At 46.8% G+C, this 17,473-nt stretch overlaps 1 protein-coding gene across 1 annotated transcript in view; it reads right to left on the bottom strand.

Annotated features, from left to right (window-relative positions):
- Window positions 1–359: 359 nt before the first annotated feature.
- Window positions 360–17,473, bottom strand: part of ltc4s (leukotriene C4 synthase) — a 29,520-nt gene continuing 12,406 nt past the window's right edge. The window contains exons 2-5 of the mRNA XM_067995973.1: window positions 12,008–12,107; window positions 10,533–10,603; window positions 3,207–3,288; window positions 360–1,978 (exon numbers count right to left, since the gene is read on the bottom strand). Of these exons, the coding sequence (XP_067852074.1) occupies window positions 1,840–1,978; window positions 3,207–3,288; window positions 10,533–10,603; window positions 12,008–12,107 (392 nt within the window). The 3' untranslated portion in view covers window positions 360–1,839. The remainder of the gene's footprint in view (window positions 1,979–3,206; window positions 3,289–10,532; window positions 10,604–12,007; window positions 12,108–17,473) is intronic.

The raw sequence follows: 17,473 nt of genomic DNA, 5'->3' as shown, positions 1-17,473 counted from the left end.
CTCTGCCTACAGATCAAACGGGGTAATATTGTTTTAAACTCTATTATTACTGTCTTTTAATATTGGGTACTTTTACATGTTTGATTTGACTGTTAATAAATGATACACTGATTACCATTGGGTGTCACATCCGAATCTGTCACGGACTGTCCCAAACTCATTACTTTCCCTCTTTGAAGGCCAATGCTATCGCACGATTCGAAATTCAGTAAAGAAGTGCCCAGTCTGTTGGATCATGGTGAGGTTTAAGTAGCAGAGTGATCACCTCTTGTCCCATTTTAATAGCGGAGCATCCCCAGCTCATTCTCCCGTTGTTTAAATACGGTCAAGTGAAAATTAACAGGCTTTGTGAAAGAGTCTCAACTTATTGAATATTTTAATGTGCTTCTTTGTAACTGATGTAAAAATTAGCTTATTACAGATGTAGACAGTATTTATTCATTACTTAGCAACAAACGGTATCACAGTCACAGTCTTTACATATCCCCCACACTTGTAGGCTTTGGTCACATTAGAGGAGATCCAGGAACATGGAAGAGTTGGTCAGGTACCCGGGGTGGGATTTCAGCCTGACTCGAATCACCTTGGGTCACTGATACTTGGGAAAGGAAGGAAGCAGCAGGACTGACATCCAAGATTTGCTTTGGCTTCCAGTCAAGAGGGTGTTGGTTGGAGCGATGAATGAGATGGAGGAATGGGATATCGACGATAGGGATGTGGGCGTCACTGGGAAGGCCGACATTTATTGCCCATCCCCGGACTGGATGAGATGGAGCATCCATTGTAGAGAGAGGGTTGGAAGTGGAGAGCAGTAGTCAAAGGAATGCTGGATATCGAGGAAAGGATCCCGAAAGAGGAAGAGTGAGCACTCGGTAAGAATCCTCACGGAAAGAGTCGGAGCTGGAGTCGGGCGCTGGGAATATTGGTTTTGGCAAATGCACCGTCACCAAGAAGGGAAAAGGGACAAGAATGGCATCGAGTGAGACGAGAGAGACAAATCGACACAACAATGAAGAGAGAAAGATTAATTCTTCGAGGATGAGCTTCCTGGAAGACAAGTGGCAGCGAGTCAAATAGCAGAAGTAAAAACAAAAAGGAAATTGCAAATGCAAGAAGTTCACAGCAGGGTTAACGTTTTAGTGTAGATCCTTCATTAGAGAAGATTTTCCACTTGTGGGGGAGTCAAAAACTAGGGGCCATAAATATAAAATATTAACCAATAAATCCAGTAAGGAACTTAGGAAAAAATTCTTTAACCAGAGAGTGGTGAGAATATGGAACTCGCTACTACAAGGAGTAGTTGAGGTGAATAGTGTAGATACATTTAAGGGGAAGCTCGATAAACACATGAGGGAGAATGGAATAGAAGGATATGCTGATAGAGTGAGATGAAGTAGGGAGGGAGGAGCCTCGTGTGGAGCATAAACACCAGCACAGACCTGTTGGGCCGAATGGCCTGTTTCTGTGCTGTACTTTCTATGTACTCAGGGCAGCCGGTTTCAGGTGTACAGTTTTTTTCTGAGAATGATGCGTAGCTGAGGGAGTCACATGATCGAATTTCTGAGTCCCCGACTCACCAAATCTCGTTTTGAAGTCGGGCTCCTCAGAGATCAGTGTCCAAACACCCCCCGGGTAAAACACCAGAAACAGGAATTATCCAACAAAATACTCACACATTAACATTTGGAGAGACTAACTTCAGGGTCTTGGCCTCAACACACAACAGTTCGAATGAAGCAAAAAAATATATATATATATAGTTGGTTTTAAGTTTAATTAGCACTTTAAATAATCTTTCAAGAGGGCAGCACTTAAGACGGAGATGGTCGACCAACTTGTTCACAGTCCGACGAAGGCTCTTGCAGCAGCTGCTGGATTATAGCCCAAATACCGAGAGGACAACTGGCCGAGGACTCCGGCTGAAGCCAAAGCAATCAGAACCCAGAGCATGGTCGCACTGAAGTACAATGGAGCCAACCTGGGAGGAAGAGAAGATCAGTTCATCGTCAACCGGGCAAAGAGAAAAGCAGAAGTGCCTGAATCACACAGCACAGGAGGAGGCCATTCGGCCCATCGTGCCTGTGCCGGCTCTTTGAAAGAGCTGTCCAATTAATCCCACTCCCCTGCTCTTTCCCCATAGCCCTGAAAATGTTTTCCTTTTCAAGTATTTATCCAATTCCCCTTTTGAAGGTTATTATTGAATCTGCTTCAACCGCCCTTTCAGGCAGCGCGTTCCAGATCATAAGTTACTGCATAAAAGCAATTTCTCCTCATCTCCTCTCTGGTTCCTTTGCCAATTATCTTAAATCTGTCCCCTCTGGTTACCGACCCTCCTGCCAGTGGAAACAGATTCTCCCTATCTACTCTATCAAAACCATTCATAATTTTCTAGGCCGTGCGCAACCTCGGCGTCCTATTTGACCCTGAGATGAGCTTCTGACCCCAAATCCTCTCCATCACCAAGACCGCCTACTTCCACCTCCATAACATCGCCCGTCTCCGTCTCCGACCCCGCCTCAGCTCATCTGCTGCTGAAACCCTCATCCATGCTTTGGTTACCTCTAGACTCGACTATTCCAATACTCTCCTGGCCGGCCTCCATCTTCCACCCTCCGTAAACTTGAGGTGAAACATTAACTCTCTTTCTTTCTCCGCAGATGCTGCCTGACATCCTGTGCTTCGCCAGCACTTTCTGTTTTTACTCCAAAACTCTGCTGTCCGTATCCTAACTCGCTCCAGGTCCCGTTCACCCATCACCCACCCCCTGCGCTCGCTGACCTACATTGGCTCCCGGTCCAGCAACGCCTCGAATTTAAAATTCCCATCCTTGTTTTCAAATCGCTCCATGGCTTCGCCCCCTCCCTATCTCTGTAACCTCCTCCAGCCCTACGAGATCTCTGCATCACCTCCAATTCTGGCCTCACTGACCAACATTCAGCTGCAGGCACACTAAGCTCTTTATTCCCCAGTCTGAGTGCAGCACGAAGCTGGCAGTATAACTCAGGTCCACCAGCAATGTGATGCTGGCAGCAGGAACCAGCCTGTACTATTATGCCGCTCTCTGACTTGCAGAAAACAGAATGAAATGGGCACAAGGCAGGGGATTGGTTTACGCCTTTGGCCCGGTCGACATCGAGGACCACGGCCAAATGGGAAACTGTGATTCAATAGAATTCAGTGCCTTGGAGAGGATCGCACAGTCTTACCTATCTTGGGCAGATTCAGAATAGCCTTTGAAGTACTTGTACCTGCCGTACAAATACAGAACTCCAAAACACACTGCAAGAGCTGTATGGAAAATAAAACAAATGGGTTAGTGCCAAATGGGTTAAAGATCGTCAGACTGAACGTAGGGTCCAACTTTCAGAAGCTCACAACCCAAGACCCAGGGAAAAAGACACAACGGAAACCAGAGTATCAAGGGTAAAGGTTTAACCCTCAATCTCAGTATTCCAATCCTCCTACAATTGACAGGCTTTTAAAAGCCAAACTTGACATCATTTCAGTAGCACCTCCCAAACCCGCGACCTCCATCACCGAGAAGGACAAGGGCAGCAGATACATGGGAACACCACCACCTCCAAGCTCCCCTCCAAATCACACACACCATCCCGACTTGGACATATACCGGACGTTCAGTCATCGTCGCTGGGTCAAAATCCTGGACCTCCCCGACCTAAGGGCACTGTGGGAGCACCTACACCACTCGGGCTGCAGCGGTTCAAGGCGGCGGCCCAGGACAGAATTTGGTTAGAGTTAAGAAACAATAGAGGCGCCACCACACTACTGGGTGCATTCTATAGGCCACCAGCTAATGGGCAGGACATAGAGGAGCAAATTTGCAGGGAAATTACAGAGAGATGCAAAAGCCAAAGAGTAGTTTATAACAGGGGATTTCAACTATCCTAATATAGACTGGTATAACAATAAATAATAAGGGGCAAAGAGGAGGAGGAATTTTTGAAACGTGTTCAGGAGAACTTTCTCGACCGGTACGTTTCTGGCCCAACGAGGGAAGGAGGCATTCCTGGATTTGGCTCTGGGGAATGAGGCGGGCCAAGTGGAGCAAGTGTCAATGGGGGAGCATTTAGGGAGCAGCGATCATAGTATAAGGACATTGCTGCAGAAGTTCCTCAGGGCAGTGTCCTAGGCCCAACCATCTTCAGCTGCTTCATCAATGACCTTCCCTCCATCATAAGGTCAGAAATGGGGATGTTCGCTGATGATTGCACAGTGTTCAGTTCCATTCGCAACCCCTCAGATAATGAAGCAGTCCGTGCCCACATGCAGCAAGACCTGGACAACATCCAGGCTTGGGCTGATAAGTGACAAGTAACATTTGCGCCAGACAAGTGCCAGGCAATGACCATCTCCAACAAGAGAGAGTCCAACCACCTCCCCTTGACATTCAACGGCATTACCATCGCCGAATCCCCCACCATCAACATCCTGGGGGTCACCATTGACCAGAAACTTAACTGGACCAGCCACATAAATACTGTGGCTACAAGAGCAGGTCAGAGGCTGGGTATTCTGTGGCGAGTGACTCACCTCCTGACTCCCCAAAGCCTTTCCACCACATACAAGGCACAAGTCAGGAGTGTGATGGAATACTCTCCACTTGCCTGGATGAGTGCAGCTCCAACAACACTCAAGAAGCTCAACACCATCCAGGACAAAGCAGCTCGCTTGATTGGCACCCCATCCACCACCCTAAACATTCACTCCCTTCACCTCCGGCGCACAGTGGCTGCAGTGTGCACCATCCACAGGATGCACTGCAGCAACTCGCCAAGGCTTCTTCGACAGCACCTCCCAAACCCGCGACCTCTACCACCTAGAAGGACAAGAGCAGCAGTCACATGGGAACAACACCACCTGCACGTTCCCCTCCAAGTCACACACCATCCCGACTTGGAAATATATCGCCGTTCCTTCATCGTCGCTGGGTCAAAATCCTGGAACTCCCTTCCTAACAGCACTGTGGGAGAACCGTCACCACACGGACTGCAGCGGTTCAAGAAGGTGGCTCACCACCACCTTCTCAAGGACAATTAGGGATGGGCAATAAATGCCGGCCTCACCAACGACGCCCACATCCCATGAACGAATAAAAAAAAATAGCTATGGAAAAGGACATGGACCACTCTAAAGTAAAAATACTCAATTGGAGGAGGGCCAATTTCAATGGGATGAGAACAGATCTGGCCCGGGTAAATCGGAATCAAAGATTGGCAGGCAAAACTGTAATTAAACAGTGGGCGGCCTTTAAAGAGATGATTTGGGTACAATCTAGGTATATTCCAACAAGGGGGAAAGGCAGGGCAACTAAAGTCAGAGCTCCCTGGATAACAAAAGAGATAGTGAGTAAGATGAAATGGAAAAAAGGGGCGTAGGGCAGATGTCAGGATGATAACACAAGTTGAGAACCAGGCGGAATATAGCAGGTTCAGAGAGGAAGTGAAAAAGGAAATAAGAGGGGCAAAGAGAGAGAATGAGAATAGACTGGCGGCCAACATAAAAGGGAATCCAAAAGTCTTCTACAGACATGTTAACAGTAAACGGGTAGTAAGAGGAGGGGTGGGGCCGATTAAGGACCATAAAGGAGATCTGCTCATGGAGGCAGAGGGGATGGCCGAGGTACTAAATGAGTACTTTACATCTGTCTTTACCAAGGATGAAGATGCTGCCAGAGTCTCAGTAAAGGAAAATGCAGTTGAGATACTGGATGGGCTAAAAATTGATAAAGAGGAGGTACTTGAAAGGCTGACCGTACTTAAAGTAGATAAGTCACCCGGTCCGGATGGGATGCATCCTAGGTTGCTGAGGGAAGTAAGGGTGGAAATTGCGGAGGTACTGGCCATAATCTTCCAAACATCCTTGGATACGGGGATGGTGCCAGAGGACTGGAGAATTGCAAATGTTACAACCTTGTTCAAAAAAGGGTGTAAGGATAAACCCAGCAACTACAGGCCAGTCAGTTTAACCTCAGTGGTGGGGAAACTTTTGGAAACGATAATCCGGGACAGAATTAAGTCACTTGGAGGAGTGTGGATTGATTAGGGAAAGCCAGCACGGATTTGTTAAAGGCAAATCATGTTTAACCAACTTGATAGAATTTTTTGATGAGGAAACAGAGAGGGTAGATGAGGGCAATGTAATTGATGTGGTGTATAATGGACTTTCAAAAGGCGTTTGATAAAGTGCCGCATGATAGGTTTATAAATTAAGATTGCGGTCCATGGAATAAAGGGGGCAGTAGCAACATGGATACAGAACTGGCTAAGTGACAGGAAAGAGAGAGTAGTGGTGAACAGTTGTTTTTCGGACTGGAGGGAGGTGTACAGTGGTGTTCCCCAGAGGTCAGTGCTGGGACCACTGCTTTTCTTGATATATATATTAATGACTTGGACTTGGGAGTACAGGGCACAAAATGATGACACAAAACGATGACACAAAACTTGGAAGGGTAGTGACCAGTGAGGAGGCTAGTGATAGAGGATACAGACAGACTGGTGGTGTGGGCGGACACGTGGCAGATGAGGTTTAACGCGGAAAAACGCAAGGTGATGCATTTCGGTAGGAAAAATGAAGAGGCGCAATATAAACTAGAGGGCACAACTCTAAAAGGGGTAGAGGAACAAAAAGATCTGGGGATATATGTACACATAGCATTGAAGGTGGCAGGGCAGGTTGAAAAAGCGGTTGAAAAAGCATATGGGATCCTGGGCATTATAAATAGAGGCATAGAGTGATGGGGCATGATGAACCTTTATAAAACACTGGTTCGGCCACAACTGGAGTATTGTGTCCAGTTCTGGGCACCGCACTTTAGGAAAGATGTGAAGGCCTTAGAGAGGGTGCAGAAGAGATTTATTGGAATGATTCCAGGGATGAGGAACTTCAGATACGTGGATAGACTGGAGAAGCTGGGGGAACGGGGAGAACGGATCACCATCAGGCCGCTTTGTGCGTCCACTAATGGCTGGCTCATAGAACAGGCAGAGGCCAGGTGCAACAACAACTTGCATTTATATAGCGCCTTTAACGTAGTAAAACGTCCCAGGGTGCTTCACAGGAGAGATCATCAATCAAAATTTGACACCAAGTCACATAAGGAGATATTAGCACAGGTGACCAAAAACTTAGTCAAAGAGGGAGGTTTTAAGGAGCATCTTAAAGGAGGAGAGAGAGGTAGAGAGGGGGAGAGTGTTAATTGTATCCAAGTTAATTGTATTCAGGTGGTGCCTATCAATTGGGAACTCTCTTGAATCCATTTATGAGAGCTGATCTAGGGTGTGGTGTGTGTAATGTTGATCTCTGTGAATAAAGGCTCGGAAGCAACTGAAGACCAGGCTCCAGTATTCTATCCTTCACCCCCGGGCTATCCAATTTATAACAAGAGGTTTAGGGAGCAAATTCCAGAGCTTAGGGCCCAGGCAGCTGAAGGCACGGCCGCCAATGGTGGAGCGATTAAAATCGGGGATGCGCAAGAGGCCAGAATTGGAGGAGCTCAAAGATCTCAGAGCACTGTAGGGCTGGAGAAGGTTACAGAGATAGGGAGGGGTGAGGACCATGGAGGGATTTGAAAACATAGATGAGAATTTTAAAATCGAGGCGTTGCCGGACCAGGAACCAATGTAGGTCAGCGAGCACAGGGGCGATGGGTGAACGGGACTTGATGCAAGATAAGATACGCACAGCAGAGCATAGAATAGTTAGAAGGCTGGCACATGGTCACTCTGTTAATATCACCTGGTAGAGTTAAGGGTCTGATCAGATCAGAAGTTGAAAGGACTGCAAAAAACAATGAGGCAGAGATCAAAATGTGGCTTACATGAAGATGTCCTGGAGGGGTCAACCATCTATTTGGTTAGAGTCAAGAAACAATAGAGCTGCCATTACACTACTGGGTGTATTCTATAGGCCACCAATTAGTGGGAAGGATATAGAGGAGCAAATTTGCAAGGAAATTACAGAAAGGTGCAAGAGCTGTAGAGTAGTGATAACTGGGGACATCAACTATCCTAATATAGACTGGGATAGTAATAGTGTAAAGGGGCAAAGAGGGGGAGGGATTTTTGAAGTGTGTTCAGGAGAACTTTCTTGACCAATACGTTTCCGGCCCAACGAGGAAGGGGGCATTGTGGGATCTGGTTCTGGGAAATGAGTGGGCCAAGTGGAGCAAGTGTCAGTGGGGGAACATTTAAGGAGCAACGATCATAGTATCATAAGGTTTAGATTAGCTATGAAAAAGGACAAGGACCACTCTAAAGTAAAAATATTTAATTGGAGGAGGGCCAATTTCAGTTGGACGAGAACAGATCTGGCCCGGGTAAATTGGAGTCAAAGATTGGCAGGCAAAACTGTAATTGAACAATGGGCAGCCTTTAAAGAGGAAATAGTTTGGGTACAGTCTGGATACATTCCCACGAGGGAGAAAGATAGGGCAACTAAAACCAGAGCTCCCTGGATGACAAAAGAGGATGGGATGCATCCTAGGTTGCTGAGGGAAGTAAGGGTGGAAATTGCGGAGGTACTGGTCATAATCTTCCAACCATCCTTAGATACTTGTAAACAATTTTACAACACCAAGTTATAGTCCAGCAATTTTATTTTAAATTCACAAGCTTTCGGAGGCTTCCTCCTTCGTCAGGTGAACGATGTGAAAATGAAATCCTTGAAATGAAATCGCATTTATAATTCACAGAACAATGCTTGGTGATTACAGACAGTTTTTTCAACTGCCCGTTGCCAAGGCAATCGGTGTGCAGACAGACAGGTGTTACCTGCCAGGTCTCAGAATATACAAATCACCAAAAAAAACAACAAACAAAAAAAAAACAGAGATAGAGAGGTAGAAACATAGAAAAGACAGCAACTGACCCGTTATATTAAAAACAGATAACATTTGTTCGCTGGTGGGGTAACGTGTTTAACCAACTTGATTGAGTTTTTTGATGAGGTAACAGAGCGGGTTGATGAGGGCAATGCAGTTGATGTTGTGTAAATGGACTTCCAAAAGGCATTTGATAAAGTGCCACATAATAAGCTTGTCAGCAAAGTTGAAGCCCATGGAATAAAAGGGGCAGTGACAGCATGGATAGGAAATTGGCTAAGTGACAGGAAACAGAGAGTAGTGGTGAACGGTTGTTTTTCGGACTGGAGGGAGGTGAACAGTGGTGTTCCCCAGGGGTCAGTGCTGGGACCACTGCTTTTCTTGATATATATTAATGACTTGGACTTGGGTGTACAGGGCACAATTTCAAAATTTGCAGATGACACAAAACTTGGATGGGTAGTGAACAGTGAGGAGGATAGTGATAGACTTCAAGAGGATATAGACAGGCTGGTGGAATGGGCAGACACGTGGCAGATGAAATTCAACGCAGAGAAGTGTGAAGTGACAGATTTCAGTAGGAAGAACGAGGAGAAGCAATATAAACTAGAGGGCACAACTCTAAAAGGGGGTGCAGGAACAGAGAGACCTGGGGGGATATGTGCACAAATCATTGAAGGTGGCTGGGCAGATTAAGAAAGCAGTTAAAAAAGCATACAGGATCCTGGGCTTTATAAATAGAGGCATAGAGTACAAAAGCAAGGAAGTTGTGATGAACCTTTATAAAACACTGGTTCGGCCACAACTGGAGTATTGTGTCCAGTTCTGGGCACCGCACTTTAGGAAAGATGTGAAGGCCTTGGAGAGGGTGCAAGGGGGATTTACTAGAATGGTGCCAGGGATGAGGGACTTCAGTTATGTGGAGAGACCGGAGAATCTGAGATTATTCTTCTTGGAGCAGAGAAGGTTAAGGGGAGGTTTAATAGAGGGGTTCAAAATCATGAATGGTTTTGATAGAGTAAATAAGGAGAAACTGTTTCCAGTGGCAGGAGGGTCGGTAACCAGAGGACACAGATTTAAGATAATTGGCAATTTTTAAAAAAACACAGCGAGTTGTTATGATCTGGAATGCGCTGCCTGAAAGGGCGGTGGAAGCAGATTCAATAATAACTTTCAAAAGGGAATTGGATAAATACTTGAAAAAAATATTTGCAGGGCTCTGGGAAAAGAGCAGGGGAGTGGGACTAAATGGACAGCTCGTTCAAAGAGCCAGAAATCTGGAACTCTCTCTCCCAAAAAACTGTGGAGGCTGGGGGTCGACTGAAATTTTCAAAACTGAGATCGATAGATTTTTGTTGGGTGAGGATATCAAGGGATTATGGAACAAAGGCGGGTAAATAGAGTTAAGATACAGATCAGCCATGATCTACTTGAATGGCGGAACAGGCTCGACGGGCTGAATGGCCTCCTTTTGTTCCGATGTTCCTATATAAGTGCTAGTTATTATTGTTTGTAACCCCTTCAAATGATCTGACTGTTCAAACTTATTATTTAGAACTAAATTCCCACTTTGCTGTGTTATGTACGATATTAATTTGAATGGATAATTACATTTTTAAGTGCAAAGATTGACTTTGAATTACCAGAAGTAGACTGCAGTCAGTTTCATTAAGAAAAGATTTGTTTCTCTTACCCTGATTGAAGAAGACTCCTGAAATCCAAAAAATGCTCAGGAACATCGGGAAATACTCTGAGCTATTAATTCTGGAAGAAAAAAAAAATGAAAAAAAATTTTTTTTGAAGGTTTCCAAATAAGTTGGCCAGGACAGATGTTTCAACTTATTTTCAACACTTTTCTTCCCCGATCGCGCTGCTGAATGTGTGAGCTGAGATTATAAGCGTTAACGGGGCTATTCGGCTGTGGGAGGAGCACCACGGCCAAGCTGGATCGCCCCCTCACCAGATATCCATCCACAAACACACACACACACACACACACACACACACACGGTCCATCAGTCATTGGGTTCAATTCAAAAGGAAAATTGGAGATGCAGGAAATTTGAAATAAATAAAACAAAATTGCTAGAAGTGCACAGCAGGTCAGTCAGCATCTGAGAGAGAGAAAGAACGAACAAACCTGCATTTATATAGCGCCTTTCACGTTCGTCCCCAAACCTTATGATTCGGGGGAGACCACTGAGCCGCGGCTGACACCTGTCAAGCTTGTGTCCCACTGCACTTATATGTCATTGTCCCACACTCAGCCGGGGCTCAGTGGGCAGCACTCTCTCGCCTCGGGGTTCGAGCCCCACTCCAGAGACTTGAACACACAATCCAGGCCGACACTCCCAGTGCAGGACTGAGGGAGTGCTGCACTGTCGGAGGTGCCGCCTTTCGGACGAGACGTTAACCGAGGCCCCGTCTGCGCTCTCAGGTGGACGTAAAAGATCTCACGGCCACTATCGGAAGAAGAGCAGGGGAGTTCTCCCTGATGTCCTCGGCCAATATTTATCCCTCAACTAATACCGAAAAAAACAGATTATCTGGTCAGTCACGTTGCTGTTTGTGGGATCTTGCTGTGCACAGGTCCTGAGGTGGTGAAAGGCGCTATATGAATGCAAGTTCTTTCTTTTCACACTCAGGGCTGTGTTTGAATTTTCAGCTTTTCTCGTGGCCATTGTTTGGATCGTTACAAGTTGTCTACGTTGACCTGTGTGTTCCAGAATCCGACCAGAGCAGGACTAAAGGGTGAATTTTAACCTAACCCGCACAGCGGGGAACTGGCCGGATCGGATCAGATCGGACGTTCGTTTTAACCCCCTCCTGATTTTACTCCACAAGTGCTTTCAAAGAAAGTAAAATCCGTGGCGGGGGCGGTCGGGGCGTGATTTGGGCGCGGCGCGATTCGGGCGGGGCGCGGCGCGATTTGGGCGGGGCGCGGCGCGATTCGGGTGGGCGGGCTGCCAATCCGATCCTGTCAGTTTCTCACCCAGCAGGTTAGCTTGAAATTACCCCCACCCCTCTCCAAAATGTGTTTCTGGAGACAGATGAGATTGAGGGACATGGTGAGCAGGTAGACGGGGTTGAGACCAATGACTTTGGCTGTGCTGCTCTGTATATTCCCTGCAAGAGATGGGAAGGTTAGTTGAGACGTTGTTCCCTTACTGTGCTCTGTATACTCTCTCGAAGGCTACATTGCCAGTTACTGCCGGGGGGGAAACATGAAACTTCCTTCTCGCGGAGATCACTTCAAGTGAAAAGTAAGCTGCAATGGAGAGAGAGAGAGAGAGAGAGAGAGAGAGAGAGAGATGATTAGCACATAAACAAATCACAGAACAAAATAAAAACATTTAGGGCTGGATATTTAGATCTTTTAGTTTCAAGACATGTCACAAATAAAACTCTTTCCTCCAACATTTTACACATTTCACAGATGGTGGGGGTGGTTGGGTGAATGAGCTGAACCGTCAGCAAGAATGAACTTTTATTTATATAGCGCCTTTCACGATCTCAGGACGTCCAAATGCGCTTCACAGCCGATTAAATGCTCTTTGAAGTATTGTAATGTAGGGAAACGGGGCAACTAATTTGTGCACAGTAAGATCCCACAAACAGCAATGAGATAAATGACCAGATAATCTTTCTTAGTGATGTTGGTTGAGGGATAAATATTGGCCCCAGGACACCGGGGAGAACTCCCCCCTGCTCTTCTTCAAAATAGTGCCGTGGGATCTTTTAGTACATCCACCTTGAGAGGGCAGACGGGGCCTCGGTTTAACGTCCCATCTGAAAGACGGCACCTCTGACAGTGCAGCACTGGGAGTGTCAGCCTGGATTTTTGTGCTCAAGTCTCTAGAGTAGGGCTTGAACCCACGACCTTCTGACTCAGAGGCGAGAGCGCTGCCCCGGGAGAGACAGCTTGTCCAAAACTCTACGGCCCATATCCCACCCCCCCACCACCCCAAATCCTGTTCACTTATCCATCATCCCTGTCCTTGCTGATTTATGTCTGGTCCCAGTCCCTCCAATACCCCCAGTTTAAAATTCTCATCCTTGTGTGTAAGTCCCTTCAGGGTCTTGTCCCTCCCTATCTCTGTAACTTCCTCCAGCCCTACTCTGCTCCCCCCACCCCCGCCAAATTGATTCTGGGACCCAGGTTCCTCTTCTCAGCTCAGCTCAGTGTTTCACTTTCCTTCCTGAATTTCAGTAGACTCTCTCACTTGCTTTGTTGTGTTTTTTTTTCCACCATCTTTTTTCCTTGATTAGGTGCATGCTCCCACTCCCAGGGATCCCCACGATTATTAACACTCCCAGAGATTGTACAAATATTAACACTCCCAGAGATCCCCACGAATATTAACACTCCGAGATTGTACAAATATTAACACTCCCAGAGATCCCCACGAATATTAACACTCCCAGAGATCCCCACGATTATTAACACTCCCAGAGATCCCCACGATTATTGACACTCCCAGAGATCCCCACGATTATTAACACTCCCAGAGATCGTACGAATATTAACACTCCCAGAGATCGTACGAATATTAACGCACTCCCAGGGATCTGTACAAATAGTATCACACTGCTGAGCAAATGGGTAGTCAATAATCAAGGAGAGATGCATGGGACAGGTATAAAAGGTCACCATTGAACAGAAACTTAACTGGACCAGCCATATTAATACTGTGGCTACGAGAGCAGGTCAGAGGCTGGGTATTCTGCGGCGAGTGACTCACCTCCTGACTCCCCAAAGCCTTTCCACCATCTACAAGGCACAAGTCAGGAGTGTGATGGAATACTCTCCACTTGCCTGGATGAGTGCAGCTCCACAACACTCAAGAAGCTCGACACCATCCAGGACAAAGCAGCCCGCTTGATTGGCACCCCATCCACCACCCTAAACATTCACTCCCTTCACCACCGGCGCACTGTGGCTGCAGTGTGTACCATCCACAGGATGCACTGCAGCAACTCGCCAAGGTTTCTTCGACAGCACCTCCCAAACCCACGACCTCTACCACCTAGAAGGACAAGGGCAGCAGGCACATGGGAACAACACCACCTGCACGTTCCCCTCCAAATCACACACCATCCCGACTTGGAAATATATCGCCGTTCCTTCATCGTCACTGGGTCAAAATCCTGGAACTCCCTTCCTAACAGCACTGTGGGAGAACCTTCACCACACGGACTGCAGCGGTTCAAGAAGGCGGCTCACCACCACCTTCTCAAGGGCAATTAGGGATGGGCAATAAATGCCGGCCTCGCCAGCAACGCCCACATCCTATGAACAAATAAAAAAAAAGGTGGATTCCACTCACTCAGACGCAGATCATTAAATGAATGAACTGGATCCATTAATCACACATGTATTAATTCCCCAGATTCAATTTACTCCAACAAATTAAGCCATCTCTCACAATGGAAGTAAAAGATCCCACGGCACTTTTTCGAAAAAGAACAAGGGAGTTCGCCCCAGTATCCTGGGCCAATATTTATCCCTCAACCAACACCACTAAAAAAAAGATTATCTGGTCATTTATCACATCGCTGTTTGTGGGATCTTGCTGTGTGCAAATGGGCTGCCACATTTCCCTACATTACAACAGTGACTACACTTCAAAAGTACTTCAATGGCTATAAAGCACTTTGGGACGTCCTGAGGTCGTGAAAGGCACGATAGAAATGCAAGTTCTTTCTTTCTTTCTTTCGAGTTCTTTTCTCCTAGTTCCTTCCCTTACACTGAGATCAGCCTCCTCATTCATGTCTGTATCTTTTCCACTGCACTTGACCCCGGAACAAAGAACTTCCCTCTCAGGTCCCTGTGATGGGAAATTGCACAATTCCCCACAGTGAGGTTACCAGCTCCACGTGACTCTGGGCTCCATTCAGGGCCCAGCCCAGCTGCAGTACGTCAAAAAAAAACCTCACGAGCAATGCTGATTACATTCATTAGACAACAACAGAAAAAGGAATGTCGTTAGTCATCCTAGGATCCACATCATGTCCAAATCCCTCCACGGCCTCGCCCCTCCCTATCTCTGTAACCTCCTCCATCCCTACAACCCTCCACCATCTCTGCGCTCCTCCAATTCTGGCCTCTTGTCCATCCCCCACTTCCTTCGCTCCACCATTGGCGGCCGTGCCTTCAGCCGCCTAGGCCCTAAGCTCTGGAATTCCCTCCCTAAACCTCTCCGCCTCTTTACCTTCTCCTCCTTCAAGAACCTCCTTAAAACCTACCTCTTTGACCAAGTTTTTGGTCTTAATGCCTCTTTCTTTGGCTCAGTGTCAAGTTTTGCCCTGTGAAGCGCCTTTGAACATTTTACTACGTTAAAGATGCTATATAAATGCAAGTTGTTTTTGTAAAACAATGCTCATCACAAAACTGGACAGTAACATTGGTGTGTATCACATATCTAGATTACACAAACATAATTTGCCATCTAAAGAGGTTGCCCACCTGGTACGTTCTATACTTCTGTTGCCTCTTACTCGGTTTGAACCTTTCTTATCTCTATTTTTTCAGTACTGGTCAGCGCTCCTTTGATTTTACGCTCTTGTTCCTCCCTGGCTCCAAATACTCTGCCCGACAAACTCCTCCTTCTCCCCCCTGCGTCCTCACTGTGTTGAATCAAAACTCATCACCTACTCTAACTCATAGAAACGGGAGGAGGCCATTCAGCCCCTCGAGCCTGCTCCATCATTCAGTCAGATCATGGCTGATCTGTCCCTCAACTCCATTTACCCGCCTTTGCTCCGTATCCCTCGATGGCCTCACCCAACAAAAATCTATCCTTCTCAGTCTTGAAAGCTCCAATTGACCCCCAGCCTCAATAGCCTTTTTGGGGGAGAGAGTTCCAGATTTCCACTCCCCTTTGTGTGAAGAAGTGCTTCCTGACATCACCCCTGAACAGCCTGGCTCTAATTTTAAGGTTCTGCCCCCTTGTTCTGGACTCCCCCCCACCAGAGGAAATAGTTTCTCTCTATCTACCCTATCAAATCCTTTTAACATTTTAAAATCTAACCTCAATTAGATCACCCCTTAATATTCTACACTCAAGGGAATACAAGCCCAGTCTGTGCAACCTGTCCTCATAATTTAACCCTTTAAGCCCCGGTATCATTCTGGTGAATCTGCGCTGCACCCTCTCCAAGGCCAGTATATCCCTCCTGAGGTGCGGTGCCCAGAACTGAACGCATGATTCCAGATTTTCTTTCCCAAGATCTCAAAACTCTGGAACTCTTCATCTCCCTTCCTTCTGCAGTCTTCAGAACTTTTAAATACCCAAGTTTTTGTGTCACATAGTCGCTACCTCCTGAATTACAATCATCATAGAAATATAGAAAATAGGAGCAAGAGTAGGCCATTCGGCCCCTTCGGGCCTGCTCCGCCATTCAAAATGATCATGGCTGATTGTCTAACTCAGTACCCTGTTCCCGCTTTTTCCCCATATCCCTTGATCCCTTTAGCATTTAGAAATATATCTGTCTCCTTCTTGAATACATCTAATGACTTGGCCTCCACTGCCTTCTGTGGTAGAGAATTCCACAGGTTCACCACCCTCTGAGTGAAGAAATTTCTCCTCATCTCGGTTCTAAATGGCATACCCCGTGTATCCTGAGACTGTGACCCCTGGTTCTGGACTCCCCAGACATCGGGAACATCCTCCCTGCATCTGGTCTGTCTAGTCCTGTTAGAATTTTATATGTTTCGATGAGATCACCTCTCATTCGTCTAAACTCGAGTGAATATAGGCCTAGTCGACCCAACATCATCTTTCCTGATCCTTTTTAACATTGGTGCCTTGGTTCTGAACCTGGGCATCTCAATTTTTTTTAAAAACGGATGCACAGAACTCTGTCAAATTTTATATTTGAATTCCAAATCTGACAATGTAATTATATTTATATCCTGATTATGAAAGAAGGAAATTACATGAATATATTGTCTGATAACATTCCTGAGACACGCCACTGTGTTTCACAACCAAGTGAATTACTTTCTGGAATGCTGCCAGTGTTGTTATGTAGATAATCACAAAACAATTTGCGTGCTGCAATGAGGAAGTGAGATGAATGAGGTGATGTGGTGGTTGAGAGAGGAATGTTGTCCAGGACACCGGGGAAGCTTCCTGCTCTGGTCCTCAATAGTGCCGTGGAGTCTCTAACCTTCACCTGAACCAACAAACGCCACCTGATTAATATCTCATCCGACAGTGCAGCATTCCCTCAGTACTGACCCTCCGACAGTGCAGCATTCCCTCAGTACTGACCCTCCGACAGTGCAGCGCTCCCTCAGTACCGACCCTCCGACAGTGCAGCATTCCCTCAGTACCGACCCTCCGACAGTGCAGCATTCCCTCAGTACCGACCCTCCGACAGTGCAGCATTCCCTCAGTACCGACCCTCCGACAGTGCAGCACACCCTCAGTACCGACCCTCCGACAGTGCAGCGCTCCCTCAGTACTGACCCTCCGACAGTGCAGCATTCCCTCAGTACCGACCCTCCGATAGTGCAGCGCTCCCTCAGTACCGACCCTCCGACAGTGCAGCATTCCCTCAGTACTGACCCTCCGACAGTGCAGCGCTCCCTCAGTACCGACCCTCCGACAGTGCAGCGCTCCCTCA

This window comes from Heptranchias perlo, chromosome 14 (assembly GCF_035084215.1).
Source record: "Heptranchias perlo isolate sHepPer1 chromosome 14, sHepPer1.hap1, whole genome shotgun sequence".
Classification (NCBI taxonomy): Eukaryota; Metazoa; Chordata; class Chondrichthyes; order Hexanchiformes; family Hexanchidae; genus Heptranchias; species Heptranchias perlo.
This window is presented reverse-complemented; position numbering and strand designations above follow the sequence as displayed.